At 39.4% G+C, this 20,326-nt stretch overlaps 1 protein-coding gene across 18 annotated transcripts in view; it reads left to right on the top strand.

Moving 5' to 3' along the window:
- The window catches only part of SORBS2 (sorbin and SH3 domain containing 2), a 209,601-nt gene that overhangs the window by 170,613 nt on the left and 18,662 nt on the right, over nt 1–20,326 (top strand). For 9 of the 18 annotated variants that reach the window (XM_059156079.1, XM_059156085.1, XM_059156078.1 and 6 more), the window contains 7 exons: nt 619–803; nt 7,849–7,937; nt 9,095–9,141; nt 13,457–13,571; nt 13,656–13,784; nt 14,695–14,898; nt 18,898–19,656. In XM_059156079.1, the coding sequence (XP_059012062.1) occupies nt 619–803; nt 7,849–7,937; nt 9,095–9,141; nt 13,457–13,571; nt 13,656–13,784; nt 14,695–14,898; nt 18,898–19,656 (1,528 nt within the window). Of the gene's footprint in view, nt 1–618; nt 804–3,345; nt 4,927–7,848; nt 7,938–9,094; nt 9,142–13,456; nt 13,572–13,655; nt 13,785–14,694; nt 14,899–18,897; nt 19,657–20,326 lie in introns of all 18 variants that reach the window. The other 9 variants (XM_059156088.1, XM_059156090.1, XM_059156089.1 and 6 more) reach the window with 2 other exon arrangements.

Consider the following 20,326-nt stretch of genomic DNA (forward strand, 5'->3'; position numbering starts at 1 on the left):
ATTAAAAATAAAATAAAAATAAAACATGATTATAAACACATAGCCACACACACCCCCAAAAAACCAGCACATGGATGTTTATAACAGCTTTACTCATAACTGCCAAAACTTGACACGTCCGGTAGGTGAGTTGAGATAGAAATTTGTGCGTCCAGATGAAGGAACAGTTTTCAGCCAAAAAGAGAAATTTTAAAACCAAGAACTTCGGTGGGAAACAGCCTTAACATAAACTACGGACTTTAATGACATTTAGTAATTATGAGTCAGGATGGTTCATCAGCTGTCACAAACACATCACACACAGGAACAGACAATGTCAAGATGGGAGAAAGTGCGTGCGCAAGGAAAGGGCGCTTAGGAGAACTCTATGTAGTTTCCAATCGATTTTTCTGTAAACCTAACACTTCTCTAAAAAAAAGAAAATACAGTCTATAAATTTTTTTAAAGAGAGGATTATAAAGAAATAGTGTTTAGTCGCAAGGAATGCATTCTTAAAACTGCTGTTGGGGGGAAGTGAGTGAAGAGACGTTGTGTCGCTAACGCTTCCCATCAGTCCTTCTGAGTCACAGGGGAACCTCCTCCAACACCAGCCTAAACCAAGCCGATTCCTTCTTTTAGTTCTGCGAGCATGGCCAGTGACTTTAGGAAAAGGAGGAAGAGCGAACCTGCGGTGGGGCCACCCAGGGGCTTGGATCCAAGTGCGAGCAGGACCAGCCCAGGGCGAGCGGACCTCCCGGGACCAGGCGGCCCCGTGACAAAGTCTTTCATCAGTTCTTCTCCTCCTTCCCCCTCAAGAGCAAAAGGTGAGTGACCACAGATTGACAAGTAAGCAATTTACTAGCTTAACTTTAATCGAGGGTACCGTGTGAGGGCTGGTCCAAGATAACCATTCAGAGAGAGTTAACACTTAAATACAGCATCTTGAATACAATTTGGTTTCAAAACAGTAATTTATCTTTTTCACACAGACTAGGTCAAGTTGGTGGGCTGTTTGATGGCTCCATCTAGCCTAAAGATGCTTTCTTCCTCCAAATAATCCATTTGTGAGTTTTTCTTGAACAAATTTGAAGGATCTAACTTACTGTCAGGCTATTAAAAGATTACATGTATAAATATTTGCATATTGTCAAAAGTGTTCTAGTGATACTACAGCCAGCAAAGTTAATCGCGTTTCTAGAATAGGAATTAGAAGTAGCAACCAAGAATGTTGTTGCCTAAAACACTTTGATTTGGGTGTTGTTGTTGTTTTTTTATTTAGTTCTAGATAAAAATGTGTCTGACCAATTAAAGTTATTTCTTTAGTAATCTGTTTTATATTTTGGTGAACATTTATATAGATAGTAGAATATCTGTGTTCTGCATGGAACATTGTGTTTGGTTCAGAACATTCCACCAGTAAGACCTAACTGGTTTCAAGCCATACTTAGAAAATTTGAGATAACACCAAGTCATTTTTCCACATGGCCTGTCTCCTCTCTGGAAATTAGATGAGCTGTGTTGAGAGAGGGCGAGTCTCTCCTCCAGGTCTCTGAAAGACCGTTCAGTGCATTATTGCTGGGCTAACCAGAACATTCCCAAGATGGAGACTGAGGCTTGACCTGGCATCTGCAAGTATCTGAGGCCATACCATATTTGGGGTCCCATAATCTCTGCCAGTCTCCTAGGCTTGAAACAAAATACCGAAGGAATTTAAAGTGTGTGATGAACTTGAGCTCTAACAGAGGTTTCCATAATACAGCACAGACTCGGCTACACTTATCAAACGTAAGCGCTTCAAGTGTTGCCATGTGGTGATTAAAGCTAAGCAGAAGACAGGCAGGTCTATGGGCAAAAGACAGGCAGGTCTGGACGACTGGACTTTGGGTGGGTGAGAGGCACTAGCCATCTTCCCAGTAAAACCGTGCATGTTATCCGGAACGTTCAGAAGGAGTGAGCCTCTCTCATGATACCCTTCATCAAATTCACTAAGATGCTTGGATCAGATTCTACTCATTTATGCAAATGATGCCTACAGAAAATAAATAATTCATGAAATACCACTGATTCATTATACTTGGATAGCACCCAAAAGTTTAAAGGATTCTGATTAATTTAGGTAGTTGTTTTTATCCCAGGGAGTGTTAAGTCAACTTCCTTTCCCAGATATTACATATCTACTCAATGTGCTAATCTGCTTTTGAAAAATGTGGGTAAGATTGTAAGGCAGGAATCAATACAGATATTTTCCTTCATGAGGTTCCCTTCTAAGAAGGAAATTTCCCATTAGATGTACTTTGGTCATTTGTTTATTAGTGAACTCAGCACAGCAAGAGTCTTTCCAAACATCTTCTAAATTGAGGTCAGTTTTAGCTCTCTATTACCAAGTTGCAAATTATTTAAAAAAAAAAAAACACCTCCCTGAAAAAAAGCAAGATGTCTTTTTTTTTTTAAAGATTTTTTATTTATTATTTATTTGACAGAGAGAGAAATCACAAGTAGGCGGAGAGTCAGGCAGAGAGAGAGAAGCAGGCTTCCGCTGAGCAAAGAGCCCGATGCGGGGCTCGATCCCAGGAAACTGAGATCATGACCTGAGCCGAAGGCAGTGGCTTAATCCACTGAGCCACCCAGGCGCCCCAAGATGTCTTTACCTCTGAAGGAAGTTTTATATTATATCCCCCTACCTTATAAGAACCTGCCTCATAAGAGGTTAAAAGTAGAGCAATTAAAGGGGTAAATTCATTTATTTAGAGAGGTTCCACTTGTGTTTTTTTCCTTGGAAACATATTAGTAGCAACAGTGCACAACATCTTGGTTTTGCAAATTTAGAAAATATGCATCACCCTTTTTGCATCTAATGCCCATGAAAAATTATTTGGTACAGTTATGGGACTGGTATTTAAAAGCAAATTTATAAATCACTCTTGTTCTCTGTCATTATGAATCAAATGAGACTCAAACCTGACCCTATTAAGTTGATTAAATAGGTAGCACTTTTGGTCTTAATTGTTTAAACTTGAAATGACGACCAGGGCATGCTATAGATTAGCTTTCGAGGTTTGCCGTGTTTGCTGGAAGATGTGTGAACACCATAAAAATAGGTAGATTTGCTACATTACCTTTTATACAGGGTTTTGTTGACTCTCATATCTGCAAAGCTACCTTCATTGAGAAAGTATTACCTTGCTTTAGAATCTGGCTTTTTTCTCTAGAGTTGAAGCTACATGTTTAACAGTCGGTGTCTAGATCAAACCATGCTAACTTCTTTCTCTTTGCTGCTGTCTGTTGCTAAGTGACACTCTCTCCTCTTTGTGAACCTTTTAACTTCTCCAAATGTCTCTCTTCCACCACGCTGCCCTGGATTAAAAGGTGGGGATGATATATGTCCGTCCCTTTACAGTTACTCAGGGCTCAACGGCAACCCCTCCAATGAGTTAGATTACTGTAACGCTTACAGACAGCATTTGGATGTCCCTCGTGACTCACAGAGGGCCATTACTTTCAAGAACGGCTGGCAGATGGCCCGACAGAATGCAGAGGTCTGGAGCAGCACTGAGGAGACGGTGTCCCCGAAAATCAAATCCCGCAGCTGTGACGATCTTCTAAACGATGACTGTGATAGCTTCCCCGACCCCAAAACCAAGTCAGAGAGTATGGGTTCTCTGTTATGTGAAGAGGACTCCAAGGACAGCTGCCCTATAGCGTGGGCCTCCCCCTACATCCAGGAGGGTCGGAGTAACGGCAGGTCAAGGTTCCGCCACAGGTCAGCCCACAACGCCCCGGGGTTCCTCAAAATGTACAGGAAAATGCATCGCATTAACCGCAAGGATTTGATGGCGTCGGAGGTGATCTGCTCCGTCAAGTCGAGGATAATGCAGTACGAGAAGGAGCAGCAGCACAAGGGCTTGCTGCACGGATGGAGCCAGTCCTCCACCGAGGAGGTGCCCAGGGACATGGTCCCCACCCGCATTTCTGAATTCGAAAAGCTGATTCAAAAGTCCAAGTCCATGCCCAATTTAGGAGACGAAATGTTATCTCCCATCAGCCTAGAAGCTCAACAAAATGGTTTATGTCCCAAGAGGAGATTTTCCATTGAGTCTTTGCTGGAGGAAGAAGGTCAGAGCAGACACGCTTCGCATATGCAGCGGAGCTACGAGCCCCAAGCCCTGGTACCGATTCATATCGAAGTCACTAGTGATGAGCAGCCCAGAGCGCACGTAGAGTTCTCGGATAGCGACCAGGACGGCGTCGTGTCTGACCACAGCGATTACATTCACGTCGAAGGATCGTCCTTCTGCAGCGAGAGCGACTTCGATCACTTTTCTTTCACGTCCTCTGAAAGCTTCTACGGGTCCAGCCACCATCACCACCATCACCACCATCACCACCACCGACACCTGATCAGCTCCTGCAAAGGCAGATGCCCGGCCTCCTACACCCGGTTCACTACGATGCTGAAACACGAAAGAGCCAAACACGAGAACACTGAAGAGCCCAGAAGACAAGAAATGGACCCTGGGCTCTCTAAGCTTGCATTTCTGGTCAGTCCCGTGCCTTTCCGGAGGAAAAAAAATTCGACGCCCAAAAAACAGACTGAAAAGGCAAAATGTAAAGCTTCTGTATTTGAGGCTCTGGACTCTGCCCTTAAAGACATCTGTGACCAGATTAAAGCCGAAAAGAGAAGGGGAAGTCTGCCGGACAACAGCATCCTGCACCGTCTCATCAGTGAGCTTCTGCCGGATATCCCCGAGAGGAACTCGTCGCTTAGAGCTCTGAGAAGGAGCCCCATGCACCAGCCTTTCCACCCACTGCCTCAGGACGGTGCTATGCATCGTCCGTTGTACCAGAACGATTGTGGGAGAATGCCTCACAGTGCCTCTTTCCAAGACGCGGACACCACCACCGCCAGCTACCGTCACCAAGACTATGACAGTGCACGGAGTCTCCAAGGTGGATGAGCTTTTCTTTCTTTTTCCTTGTGGTCCAGACATCCGCCATCCAGCTCTCTCACACCTTCCATTCCTACATCTCATCATTCCTAAGCCACGAGACCACCTGGCATCGTTATGTGTTTTTTGAAGCAAATGCTTGTTGTGTAAACGGGTCTTACTAGATCGTCTCATTTGCCCATGTGCTCTCTGGGCTCCGTGTGTGGCTTAAAGTGATCGCTAATTCACAAAAATTTACTCATTCAAAATCAAAAGGGAAAACCATCTTGTAGCTTAATGTTAGGGCTGCAACCACTTGCATCAAAACACCGAATTAAACTTATTTTACCAATTTAAGAGGGTTCCAAGACAGAGACCATGATTGAGTATCAGTATCCTTAAGAGACTGAACTCTTTTTTTGTGGTGAAGTGAATCAAAACCAGTAACTTAACAAATAGCTTTTTCCTTTTTACGTTAACTTTATAAAGTTATAGTCACTCAGTAAATAATGTGCTTACATGCAATGTAAAGGTACTACATCAAAACACCCTGGAAGCAAAATTGTAGTATGTCATGTAGTAATCGATGGTCAATGAGAAAAGAATAGGATTTATTTAATGACTTTCTTCATTTAAAGGACATAATGGGATAAAATTTTTGTGAATGCATCTTTAAGCTATATATACAGAAATCTCGTCTCCATTTCATTTTCTCTGCCTTTCCATATCTTAATTTATTTGTTTTCTATTTCCTCTAAAAGAATCTTATATTGACATTTGAATTAGACATGGAGGTAAAAAGACACCCCCAAGTCCATTGTCATAGATGGATTATCACCTTGAAGTAGCAACACAAGGACAAATAACAGTTCAAATGCAGAGGACTTTTTTGAGATGTTGGGGGGTGTTTTGGCATTTTTGATACAATCTTTATACAATTCTTTTGGTTAATTCTTAAAGTACATCTGTTTACTATGTAAATTTTAAGAAGCTGGAAAGAATATTCCATGCTGAAATTTAGATTATCAATAGTTTTCTATGCATGGAACACTGCAAAGTGCTTTACAAACACTATCTAATTAACACCGGCCTGAACCTAGGTGATAGGTATCATTATAAGCATTGTTTTATAGTTCAGACCCAAGGAAGATGAGATTTGACCAAAGTCATTTAGGGAGTAGGTAGGAGAAAAGAGATTCAAACTCCTAGTAATTCAGATTTTATAGTCTAGAATATAATCTCTATAGTTAAAAAAAATCAAATTTCATATTAATATAGTATGTTAACTGCCATTGTGCACATTTGCTTATTTTATTAGTGTTTATCTTTGCTTTCATTTATACTATACAACATGCTTTAAAAATAATAAACTAGAATTCTTTAAATCAATGCCTACAGTTTGAAATTTTCACCTATTGAGATTGAGATGTCATAGTTTAAGTTTTTAATTAATTAGCTACCTTTTCCCAATATTGGACAATTCCAGTTATTCAGTTAGGTAGATGAATAATAATCATCCCTTCTAAATTTTATACACAGGTAGAGTACATTATTGAAACATGATTTGAGGGAGTTTCGAGAAGCATTTAATGAAATAAAATATTTACTTTCCAACTTTGTTTAGCCCGGTTGAAAATAGTTTATATTCCAAGGATTAGCAAAAGTAATTTACAATTTAATGATCGGTATGAGAGCCCTATGATTGTAAAAGTATATGATTTAAAATGGAAAATAAATTGCACATAATCCTCTCTCATTCTTGAAAATAACCAATTAAGTTTTACCTGAAGTATTTGTGGCCATGCTACCTTATTAAGCCTAAAGACTTTGGAATTCACAACTAATAGAGAGTAGACCTTTATCCTTATGTTGTCACATAACTGATATCCCACCTGCTTTTAAGCAAACAATTCTTCCTTACAGTCAAAGATGTCAAAATCTTTAAACAATGCTTTCCTTTTATGAATTGGCATTTTAAATTCCTTTATGGCTGTATTTATTTTACTTTTAATGCTTCTTGTTAACCAATACAACTAAATTTATTAAAGGCTAAGAGAAAGAATTTACTAATTTCGACCCAGGTATATTGGTAGAATTCTTTAACAGAATTCTTTAAAAGTACTGGGGTACTTTTAGCCTCTAGTTACATTTCCACGTATCAATGTGTAAAGTATGAGACCATTAAGAGATACTTGTAATCACAATTTTGTAATATAACTATATTTATACTTTGTTTTAAGGTGGACAGAAACAATTCAGGATTTCATAAGCAGTTTGGCAACCAATACGATACTAGGTGTTTAGAGAATTTTTATCCCTTTGTTTCTTGGAATAAAAAATACTATGAGGTACTTGCGCAAAAGGGGAGGCAAAAGATACAAAGTTTTTAACCCTTTAAATGACATCTTAGATTTAACACCTTAGATTTAATGAGAGGGGCTGGCAAGAAGGGCTGGGGGAGGGACACATCCAAGTTCTGCCATCACCGTACTTTCTTTTTTTCTTTTTTCTTTTTCATTACTGCATTCTTAAATTGTTCCACAAAATGTTTTAGTTTTTGTAAACTGTTGCTATTTTCAAATGGTCCATCTTCTATCAGTCCCATAGAGCAAAAGGAAAAGAAAGTATTAAGTCTTGGAGATGGGAAATCCCCAGGACTATGAATTGTCTACAAGGAGCGCTGCAGCATGAATTCATCAACAATGTAACAATGATATGTGTGCTTAGAACACTTCTGCCACCTCGGATATTTGTCTCTTTTGAAATGTGCTGGTTATGTGTCTTTTTTCGCAACTTTGTAATGACCTATGAGTTTTATACCTATGTCTTCCATTGTGGTGTGTCTCAGAATCTGAAGGAGAAAATAGTTGTCACCAGGAAAATGGCAAAAAGGGTCAGCTTTTAATTAAGTGGATACTCACTCCGGCCCTGTCTTCTTCCACAGACCATGAGTCCCCTAGAAGTTATGCATCCACCATGACTGACCTGGGGAGAAGCGCACCTCGGGAAAGAAGAGGAACTCCGGAAAAAGAGGTGGTGTGTTTAGTGCTACTTGAGTCTTTTTTTCTGCAGTGTATTTGGCAAAGCACTTGTCAGCTGCAAGGCTTCTCTGAGTCTTGAATTACACCCATGCATGAACAACAGAGCTCTGCAAGAGTCTTGAGCTGGGTTGCCCCACAGAGGAAGGAGATTTCCTTATACAAATGTCCCCACTCTCCCCTAGGGGGAGAGCCCTACGTCATCTGTGCTGCAAAGCCATACCAATTGGACATAATGATTTTTGCTGGCCTGCTTTTATTTGAGAACATCTCTGAAAAATCAAGGTTCCTAGGAACGGCCTAGCTCTTTGTCCGTGGCCCTGGCTCAGGGCCAGAGCTCTGGTGCGTGCTATCTCGGAGCTGTTTGATGGCAGCTGAAAGCAGGTCTCAGACTGGCAGTCAATCCAGGAGAATTGCTAGGCTGTGTCTCCTATAGTCTAGAGCCTGTGGGACCCCAACGAAGTCAAGAATGTTCCAGGTTGCCTGAAGTTCACAGAATCATGAGGAAAGAGAGTGGGGAGGGGGGATTACTGGGAAGTGGAGAAGGAAGATCTGGAGTGGCTAGCTGTGGGGACCAGGGTGATGGAAGGAGAGTGTGTATCACGTCTTATCATGACCAAAAGGCTGGTTTACCGTGTGCTCAAGATGACCTAGCCTGTGCTTTGGGCCACTAACTAGCTTCCCAGTGATAACTGGGCTAAGATTTCTTTGCTACTATGTTGATAATTGTTTAGTAAAAGGGATTGATGGTCTCCTTCATGACTCTTCCCAGTCTTTTGATTATGATTCTGAAGGAGTTATGTCGATACCAAGAACCTAGAGCAACTAGCCCTCGGCATTATCCCGGGAAAAGCCAGATTCATCCCTGGGACAGAACCCTTGGCAGAGCCCTATTCCAGCAGTCATCTTACTTAGTTTCTAAGATGAAATATGATATTCAGTGGTTATGATGAAAAAGTCATCTACTATGTTCTGTTATCACTTAAATACCTAAATGAAGGACTAATTGGTTGATTGATAAATTGCATAAAGGATTTACATATGTTTCATCATTCTTTGTGATTTAATTTCCCTTTGATTCACATGAAATTATTTTCTTGAAAAAAAAATCCAAATTGTAAATGAGTGCTAATTATTTACCTTCCCTTTCAGAAATTGCCTGCAAAAGCTGTTTATGATTTTAAAGCTCAGACATCTAAGTAAGTAAGATAAGTGTTGCAGTATACAACTTAGGGTGGCTTAAATACTTCAGTAATATTTAAGAGGCAAATATTGCAATGAGATGTATCACAAATAAGTTCTAAGTCCCAACTGAGCAGTCGGCTGTAATTAGTGTTTCCTTCACAATTAACTGGGATGGGGTTGATTTTATTTTCCTCTGAAGTTTAATTGACAAACATTGAGTTTTAAATGACACTAAACATGTTAGAGCACCATGAGTTCAAAGGGATAGGAAAACAAAAGTGATATTAAGAATCTTTGTTTCTAGAATTTTTGTGTCAAGAATGAAATAAAAGTGAAATGTTGGCGAGTAAACACTACCTGAGAGAATTTGATAACATTTATTTATCCAACCATATCCAGGACAGTTTGCAGGGTAGAGGAGTAGAACAGTGAACAAAGATTCCATAGTCACACCTCCATGTCCTAACACTTTAACACTGAGATTCTGAGCAAAATTTTCACCTCTGGTCTTTTGATGTTGGTATTTTCATACTCCTGTGGGGCAGTATTTTTTTTTTTTTCTTTTTGCCTTTTGTACTTAGGAACTTGTTAATCAGATGGGCATGTGTTAGTACTAAGCACATAAAGAGGCTTAAACAGGAGGGAACCTTCCAGATCTGTTGTGGCCCATGTGTACAGACCTGATTTCAGAAACCCTGATCTCCATTAGAATTCAAGATATTGAAACAGTTGAATATTGGCATTAAATTATCTTGTGTTGTTCAGACAGAATATTTATAATAATAAAATATTGTATTCATAAAAATGTATAATATTATATTAATCAATTAATAGTTCTAGAAACTGTCTCTGCCATATGACATACAAAAAATAAAATCACTCAGATGTGGGTAATACTGCTGAGATGGTGAGTGAACTAAATAGGAAAATGCTGTCTAGAAATTAAGATGGCTTCAAACTAGTGTTTAAAAAAATCCTGAAGAAAAGCTTACCTACTTTTTTTTTTTTTGATGACATAAGTAACATCTGCTTTGTTTGTACTACACTCTAGTAGCTATGACCGTGCTCTTTGGATACAGTGTGACAATTTGTATGATACGTGTCACTTTTACAAAATAATGACTTAGAACATGTAAATTTCATTTCTTCCTTGTGACAAGAAATCAGAATGTATGAAACCCCGAGGAATGACGGGGCACATAACACAGGAAAGGTATCCACCCAGGGCCCTCAGCTTTTTAAGAAAGCTTAATAAAAAACAGGCTTTGGGAGAAAGATGATGTACAGTGCTGAGGGAAGTGTTTGGGGTGTTAATTGTGTTGCTGGATTTTGTTTGCTCCAAGTGCCAAGCCTTTCGCCATCCTCCAAGGCCCTGTCCTCATTGCAGAAGCTCTGAGTTAGCAGAGGTTCAAGCTGGCAAATGGCACAGCCTTTCTGAATGGTTGTCTGCGCCACCCCCCACCTTCCACGAGAATCTTTCGACACCTACAAAATCGAATTGCGTAAGACTTCAGAGAAGTCGATCCAATAACCACCCATGGAAGCCAACCCATATTTTTTGTAAAAAAAACAAAAACAGAAACAAAAATCGTTTCCCACATACCATAAGTAAGCTGGTCTGATGGCTGCTTAACCGTATTCCTCTGGTTCCTTCTCGGGAAATGTAAAAAGCAGTCAGTCCTCAGTGTAGTCGCCCTATTTGACACAAAAATCGAGCTTATGGATGACTTGTGCAGCTTTAAAAGGCTCGCACCCCCAGAAGCACTGAATGTCCTGGAAATACTCTTAATTAATAGCTAGATGTGAGTGCTTTTCATGCCTAACATCTTATAAACAAGAGACCGGTAGATGTATCTGTTTTAAATAAATAGGTTTTAAAAGCTATTTTTCCTTTCCCTAATGCAAAATGTTTAATTTACAAAAACACAGCTCAGTAACTCACCCAATGTAATCTCTCAATTGTAAAATAGGAAAAAGAGATAAAATGTCATTTCCAAAGGCTGTCAATGGCCTCAATTCAAAAGGTTTAGGGGAGGGAGGGAGCAACCTTTACCATAATGGGGCTCAGAAAATCTAGGTCTGAGATGAGAGAGACACAGTTTTGAAAACTGTTAAGTGAGATTTCTGTCCTTTATCTAGAAGCCTTCAAAATTTTAAACACAAACCTTTAAAAATAGATTTGATTTCTTTTCACATTGAAAAGAAAAAGTTAGTTTTCTCTAATTGACATTTAGCTAAGCTTCCTAGTCTCCTTTCCAGAAACAAAACACACCTGCTGCTAAGAAAGCTGTTGGACTGTAAACATTAAATATTTTGCTTTTTGTTTCCTACATCAGGCACTTCATAAAACAGGGAAATACTACAGTGAGGCTCTGTGAGTCTCCTTTGTCTTTAGGGTTACTGAAAATTTAATGCACTTTTTTTTTTTTAAGATTTTATTTATTTATTTGACAGACAGAGATCACAAGTAGGCAGAGAGGCAGGCAGAGAGAGAGGGAGGGAAGCAGGCTCCCTGCTGAGCAGAGAGCCTGATGCAGGGTTTGATCCCAGGACCCTGAGATCATGACCCAAGCTGAAGGTAGAGGCTTAACCCACTGAGCCACCCAAATGCCCCTGCACTTTCAGTGTGAATATTTTAGCACTTCTAATTGCTCAATTATTCTTTTAATATGCAACATCTTTTTTCCAATTAATTCTTTTACTAAATAAGAAATATTCTACATCTGACATCTACCTGTCTCTTCTTTATCTATTCGGCATCAATAAACGACCCAACTCCACGTTCTGAATGAAACAATGCAGAAGACCCAAGAGTGGGAAGGCCAGTGTCTAGGAAAGTGAGGCTCTTGGGAAAAGATGGGAAATAAGTGTCCTCGAACAAACATAATTATGGAGACAAAATGACAAACAGACAGAATTCCCTGGGTAACGAAGCCGTGAAAAACAGATGCAGTGAGGGTGAGCAGACGGGCGTGAATTCTCCAAAATAATGAATGTCTTTAGAACTTAAAATTACATTATCCACATTTACCGGCTTAGGAAAAAGCAGGTAAATAAGCTTCTTCTTTGAAAGAGCCCAGCTGGAAAACCATAGTTACCATCTTGAAAATATTTTTCTTTTTTAAAAACAAGGGGCACCATGTGTGGCTCAGTCAGTTAAGCGTCTGCCTTCAGCTCAGGTCATGGTCCCAGGGTCCTGGGATCGAACCCTGCATCAGGCTTCTTGCTCAGCAGGAAGCCTATTTCTCCCTCTCTTTCTGCCGGCCACTCCCCCTGCTTGTGCTCTCTCTATAGATATCAAATAAATAAAATCTTTAAAAGAAAAAGATCTAGAGGTGCCTGCGTGGCTCAGTCTATTGATTATCTCAGGGTGCTGGGACTGAGCCCCACATCCAGGCTCTGGCTCAATGGGGAAGTCTGCTTCTCTGCCTCTCACCCCGCAACCCATGTGCACTCTCTTTCTCCAGAAAATAAATAAATCTTTTTAAAAAAGGGACAAAGTAGGCAACAAGCAATCTGTTTATGTCTTTACACTCCAAACATGTTTCTCTCCATGCTCCACGAAAGAACAAAGATCTTTCTCTTTACGCAGAATACATTCCTCATCAAAACATTCCACTTCAATGCCTGACAACCAGCTTCAAGGACCCATAAATAACAATTTTCTGGTGATGGTCCTTCTGTGCTACAGCTAAATATTGATTTTCCTTATTGTAAGCGTTAGCACATCAAAAGGAGACAGGAAGAGAGAGACGTCAGTTACCCCGCTAACTAGCTGACCGGCTTCAGGACAAATGAAATCAGTGCAGACCTCATGTACCATTATACTAAACGCCACTGCTCCTCCACGATAAACTCCTGATAACACAGCAGTCGCCTGTCCCTGCCTTTAAATCTCATAGGCATCTGCCCGTGATTTATATCCAGTGTGATGTTTACACTTGTTCTCTTCTGAAATCACTTCTGACATTGTAATGTGATCAGTGAATTCTAAGAGTTTGCAAGGAAAATCCTTATGTAACTGGGCTCGGCAAATTATTTAATATATATTAAATATATATTTTTTAATTTAAATATATTTTAAATTATATTTAAATTTAATTTATTTTAATTTAATATATAATTTAATTCATTGATTTATTATTTATTTATATTATTATTTATTATTATTAATTTAATTTAATGTATAATATATTAATATATATTTTAAATATATAAATATATAGGGACAGTATATTTCTCAGCCAAATGCCGATCGAGTGAGAGTATTGATCTCACCAGTCATTGCTCTACTTCGGGGGGAAACCCACTGAAACCTGTCTCTTCCAGGGAGCTGTCGTTTAAGAAAGGAGATACTGTCTACATCCTCAGGAAAATAGATCAAAACTGGTATGAGGGAGAGCACCACGGCAGAGTGGGCATCTTCCCAATCTCCTACGTCGAGGTAGGTCCTTTCCTTTCCCTCTTCCGTGGTCCTAGCTTCCAGACTCCCCACAGATCAAGACTAAGTCCCTGTTGTCCTTTGCAGAAACTCATACCTCCCGAAAAAGCACAGCCCGCAAGACCCCCTCCGCCAGCGCAGCCTGGAGAAATCGGAGAAGCTTTGGCCAAATATAATTTCAGCGCTGACACAAATGTGGAGCTATCGCTGAGAAAGGTATCCCGGCTGTTTTCTCCAACAGCGCCTTTTGAAAGGCTCTTATTTTCAAAACTAAAATAGGTTACCTTTTTCTTAGACATTTTTGTGCTTCCCCCACGTGCTACAAAGGACTCTATAAGACCACCCCCAGGCGCCCTTACCCAGGCTCCTGTGTCCTTCCAGATGAGGTTCCCTGCAGGACACAAAGCTTCTCGCAGGACCTTCCCTCCCGGGCTTAGCAGGGCAGGCTCCGACTCCTCTCCGAGGGGCGCCTGGGGCTGAATCTCCCGGACCTCTTTCTATGGAAACATCAAAAGGAAAAGAACACTTTCATGCACCTCGAAATATTGTTGCCCTGCTGCTTTATTATTCAAATTAAAAAAAAATACTGTTCCAACATTTAATTTTATCTTGGCATCAAGGAACGGTCCTCACATAATGCAGGAACTTTTTGCGCCAGAGCCTTTCAGAGGAGTCATTTGCGCAGTGCTCCTGCCTTGATCAGCACCCTCTGGGCCTCAGGACCGACCCGAATTCCACTAGCAACTTACCCAGTTCTAGGAGCTCTCCTGAAGCATGTCAGAAAGAGCCCCTTGACTTGAAGCAACTTTACGCAGTGACGAAAGAGCAAATGAAAGAGCAAATGAACGTCATGTTCAGGTGCTGGCAGCAAACACAGGTCTGCACAGAGGACACGCTGGAGAGTCACGGAACGGTGGTTCTAGAACCTCATTGTCCATCAGGGCAGTCCTTAGCCAGGAGCAAGGAAGGGAAGCCCCACCGTTCTTATCCGGCAGAGCCTCCTCCGGTTCTCCCCTCTCTGCCCAAATGGAAGACTACTGTTTATCAGACAACCATGACAATTACACTTTTTTGTTGTTGTTATCACGTCTCTATTTATAACGCACTTTCCTAATATTCCTTACAGGGAGATAGAGTTATTCTTCTTAAAAGAGTTGATCAAAACTGGTATGAAGGTAAAATCCCAGGAACCAGCAGACAAGGCATCTTCCCTGTTTCCTATGTAGAAGTTGTCAAGAAGAATCCAACCACAGGTGCTGACGATTACCCCGACCCTCCAATCCCCCACAGCTACTCTAGTGATAGACTCCACAGCTTAAGTTCCAATAAGGTAAGAAGACATTCTAGCATATTGTTATAATACTTGGGAGCCTGAAGTAGGATTGTCAATATGTAACATTAGGCGTTAGACTAGAACATCAAATCTATTGCAAAGCCCAAAATGTATATATTTCTAAGTGTGCGTGCCATGTCAAGTCAATGTAGTTTCTTCTTCTGAGGGCCGCTAGCACAAAGGTTTAATGCTGGATTTTTATCATTTTATTTTTCGAATTAAAATACTGACAGAGAAAACATTAGTATCACAATTATCTCATACGATACGATATATACATGTGTACATACACATGTGTCTGCTTTTTGAAAATTTTTCTGAAGCTTGATTTTTTTCCTAAAGCTTGATTTTATTTTTATAGGTGCATCTTTTACATGGATCTGTATAGGTATAAGTCATATATATAAGTATATGTAGATAGATCTCAAAATGGTCTCAAGGCATGGTAATTAAGTTGACAAAATTCTATAAGAGTCTTGTTTTTTTTTTTTTTTTATATAGAAAAAGAGAGAGGAAAAAAATTTAATTAAGGTTTGTAAGTCAGTTTGCTTATTAGTTTGAATGAAAATGTCATTGGTTATTAAGTTTAGGGTGATTTTGTGCCGGAACTACTGTCTCTCTTGAGCTGTTAGCTGAAGATCATTATCTTTCTCAATATGTTCTCTAAAAGGCACTTTGCTTCCTGAACTGGTTAATTAGAAAAGGCTATTTTCCTACTTTTCTTAATCACAGTGTGAAGTTTTCCTTAATTTTCTATGGGATTATAATATGTTGTATTCTTCTCATGGATGGTATTTAGGGATTTCTTTCTCCTTCTCATTAACTTTCAAGTGTAAAACTTAAAACTACCAAGGAACTGTTCCACTTTCCAACATTTTAAACATTTTATTTTACACAATTTATTAACCAGTTTGGCTGGGACCTAGAAAATAAACCATTTAGAGCTAACAAAATAACATCAATATATCAAACATTATTCAAGTGTGAAGTCATCATGTCCCAGTGCAAAAAAGCATCCCAGGTGACCCTCTCAAGAGAAGCATTCTCTTTTAAAAAGGCATTTTATTTATTCTACTCCTCTTTGAAGACTGGCTTTCAGCTGCTGGGTAATTGCTCTTAATCCTTTATCATTGGATAATATCATTGGGTAATACAACAATACCCTCTGATTTTGTCTGATTGATTAGAAAGTTTTTTAGAAGCTCCTTCAGTATATGTATTTCACTACCAGAGCTTAGTTCTAGAGATCAACGTCCTTCCTTCACAGTTCCTACTGATAAAAAGAAAAGATCAGAATCTTCATCCTTATATCTATCTTAATTACCCTTCAGTCATCTCAAAAGAACTACTAGCTAAATTTCAAAGAGGCCGTACCTTCAAAGAAAATTTTATAAGAAAGAATAAGCATGTATCTACAAAGCCTTATTTAACATGTAAGAAATTCTTCCATAATGTCCTAACTAATACTGGCAATGCAATATTATAGATCGCAGCATTTTAATCTTGATTGTGAATGATTTAAATGTATTTTCAGTTTCCTAGGTTTTTTTTTTTTCTTAGAACACCAGATTTTACATTTTATAAATAGAGAAATTCACTAATAACTAATTAATGTTTATTCTCAACTGCTGGGAAGAAAACATGTTGAAAAGCTCATGTCTATAATTTGAAAAAAAAATACTTAATGGTTTCATCCTATCTGGTAATCTATGCTATGATATCACTGGCTTAATGAAGGAAACTTCTCAGGAGTGTTGAACTGAATCATTTTCAGAAAAGGAACTATAGTATTATATATCCTAGTTTCTAACTGATATTTGCAAATAGAGAAGAAACTCATTGACTCTTGAATCACTCTTTGATACACTCAAATCACACTTCTCAACATACTACCTTTTTTTTTTAAAGATTTTGTTTATTTATTTGATAGATAGATCACAAGTAGGCAGAGAGACAGGCAGAGAGAGAGGGGGAAGCAGGCTCCCTGCTGAGCAGAGAGCCCAATGTGGGGCTCGATCCCAGGACCTGAACTGAAGGCAGAGGCTTTAACCCACTGAGCCACCCAGGTGCCCCTCAACATACTATCTTTATGCAAGGGGAGATTCAAATGTTGACACTATTTCTGCATTGCGTGTAGTGGAGTCCAACTCTAAGGAGAAAAGATAATTTCTTGATTTTCGTATTATAGGTATATTTATGTTATATAGGCAACTCAAATACTTGGTTTCACTGTTGGCAGAATCAAGTCCATTGTCAAGCTAAGCACTTTGAACCTGTTAGCATACATATTGCCCACCATGGTCCGATAAAAGGAGCAGGTAGTAACTGTGATAGTGGCAGTCATGACAAGAGTGGGATTTAAACGTCTTTCTTCCTCATTCACATAATATTCCTGAGCATGAGAAAAAAGGGAAAGTGAAAAGTCATAATCCTGAATTTTTACATATTTCACAGATTTTCAAAATCTTTTATGGCATTATATAACAAAGAGCATAAAACAGAACACTGGCTAGTAAGAGAACTCCTCTAAGCTATCAAAGGAGACTTAGGTAATTTCTGTCTTATTAAAAATTGAACACAGACAGGACTTGCTAAAAGTGGCTGTCTATCTATTAACAGACCACAGTGTAGTATCACTTTCTATCAGGTGCTCGGCAGCCTTTAGTCCCAAATCTTCTGGTAGAACATTCACATGAGCTTTGTGACTCTTTGCCTCATTTATCCCACCCCCTGCTGACAGGAAATCATATTTCCTTTAAAAAAAATAGCTAAATAAATTCTATTAGTGCCCCATTCCTCTTAGAGCACACAGAAGTCAAAATTACGTGGCCCTAGGACCAAGAGTGCTGAGTACCTGAGTAAAGTCTTATCCTAAACAACCAACTAGAAAATGCATCTCAAAATCTTCCTTGAAGATTTTTTTTCTTTCCAAACCCAAACCGTCTACCTAGAGAGAATGAAAGTAAAATGTCATCCATGTCTAGCATTCTTTCTAGTTCAGCAACAATAGATAAATGTCTTAGAATGCTCCTAGGCGGAGCTTCTACAACTATTTTTCAGGAATATCCACTAAAATTCTGTTTTGTTCAATATGTCTGAAATATAGTGATAATATTAAGATACACAGTAGTATATTTTTGCCTCAGGAGGTTAAGTTTCATAAATTATATTTCACAGGTTAACATAAAGGAATGGGAGTCCTAGCAGAAGTTTACTCCCATTAAAATCATATGTCCCCTTTCTATGTAAACTTACTTTGGATTTTTTAAACTTTGAAGTAGAAGTTACCATAAGTCAAGTTGTATTCTGATGATGAGTTTCTGTTCTTGAAAAATATTTTTCAGAATTTATTCATTTGGAAACGTGTTCGTGCGTAATGATGTAAAAATATCTTATGCCATATGTTATAATTACCTTGCAAACATAAGTGAGAAAACTATGGAAGTTCCAAAGTTTTGGCACCATTACAGGAAGAAAGAATACTAAACAAATTCAAAGGATAAGAAAAGGTTTCATTATTGAAAACTTCATTTAACAGTAACATTATTGAAACCTTCATTTAACAGTAGCATTATTGAAAACTTCGTTTAACAGTAACATTATTGAAACCTTTCATTTTACAGTGACATTATATCAGAGACCACTAAGTCAGTATCTGAACCCTAGTTTAAAAGAGCTAATCTATAAAATAAAATCACTTATGGGTTTCACGGTCTGACCTTGTGATCTCTTCAATAGCTTTATCTTATCCTGACACCTAAGATCTCTTACCAAATACTAGGAGAGTTTCCGTGTTCAGATAACCTTCTAGTTAACATGCTAATGATTTCATTTAAAGTCAGCAAAACATCTTTGAGTCGAAACTGTCGCATAAAATATTTTTATATGTATGACCATACCTTTCCTGCATTTCTCTGTCTCTGTGTTTTAATGTATTATTATTTTTATGACTTTCTTCGTTTCTTTTTAATGCCATAATCCCTGCTCATTTCTAAGTTGGCTTCCAGGGAACCAGCCCCTGCTCCCATGCACAAAGCTTCACCTGGCTCAGATAAAACAGCCCCTGGGTGGTTGTCCCTGACAGCCACGTGTCCACCGGCAAATCCTTTGACCCCAGCGCCACCTCCTTTTCTGGACAGCTTCTTGGATGAATTAGAGAAGCTTGGTGCTTTTACCTTATCAGCTGACCAAGCCAAACCAAGTATCCTAGAGGAGATCCTTGAAATCAAGGAGGAGCCCTCAGTACTCCTCCCACTGCCTCCAGCTTCTGGACCTGCCAAGCCAGCTTCCTCTCTGCTACCTGTCCCCGGCTCAGGGGTGACCTCGGCTGCACTCCAGCCTTATGAGGCCAAACCACTGCAGGATTCCAGAAAGACAACTCAGAACAAGTTTGACAATCTGACAAAAATGGGAAAGGGCTTTAGAGGCCCCGAGAAAGTACCCGAAGTTCTAGGTGATAAGTTTGTGGCCTCTGCACACACGAATTTGGGTCCCTTGCCCCAATGTCTCCCTGTCATTGGAGAGGAAGATGAGGATATCTGTGAGGGGTTTATGTCAGGCATCCAAGGAGAGCCAGAATCTCAGGAACCAGGGGCCCTGTGGTGTGCCCATGATGGCCCAGAGGCCACACCAAGCCTGCACATTGAAGAGGAGGAAGAGGAGAGGAAACCCGCCTGCTTAAAATATCCTGTAGCCACCCCCACAGATCCTAGGACCCCTAAGGAAGACAGCAATGCAGCGAAGACCAGTAATGAGGTATTTTAATCTTGCCTAATTACTGAAGAACTAACCAGTCTTACTATATTTAGATAGTACAGTTAATCACATTAATAAACATTAATTTTAGCATTGCCCTACAAGAAATCCTCTTAAGAAACACAAGCACTGCCTCAGCTGGGGGGTGGAGGAATGGATGGAAACACACCAGATTTTAGTAAGATGACATAAATATATGATATAATTCCAGTATTTATTGGTGACTACAAATTCATATTTAAACAGTCTATAATGTATAGTCTTCCTGATTTTTGTTACTAACCGTGATAGCTACAGAGTTGAGCCCTTACTCTCAAACACTGTTCTAAGAACTCTTCATCTTTACTTTTCATAACTCAATGAGGTGGGTCATATTATTTGCCCCACTGTAGAGATGAGGACATCAATACACGGAGATGAGTCCAATTCCAAAGGCGATTTGCAAAAAAGGAGAGAGAGAGAGAGAGAAAGAGAGAGAAGGAGGAAACAAAAAAGTACTCCTGTGCCCTTTTAACTCCCTGAAGAAATAATTTCTTCAAGTTGGTGGCCACATAAGACTACTGATGGATTTCCGTCTTACAAACAAAGAATCTTGGGCAATGACTTTAATTAGTAAAGAAGGAAAACACCTTAAATCTTTAGCCTGTAAATTTTTCTCTTACAACAAAAG

This window comes from Mustela lutreola, chromosome 18, assembly GCF_030435805.1.
Source record: "Mustela lutreola isolate mMusLut2 chromosome 18, mMusLut2.pri, whole genome shotgun sequence".
NCBI lineage: Eukaryota > Metazoa > Chordata > Mammalia > Carnivora > Mustelidae > Mustela > Mustela lutreola.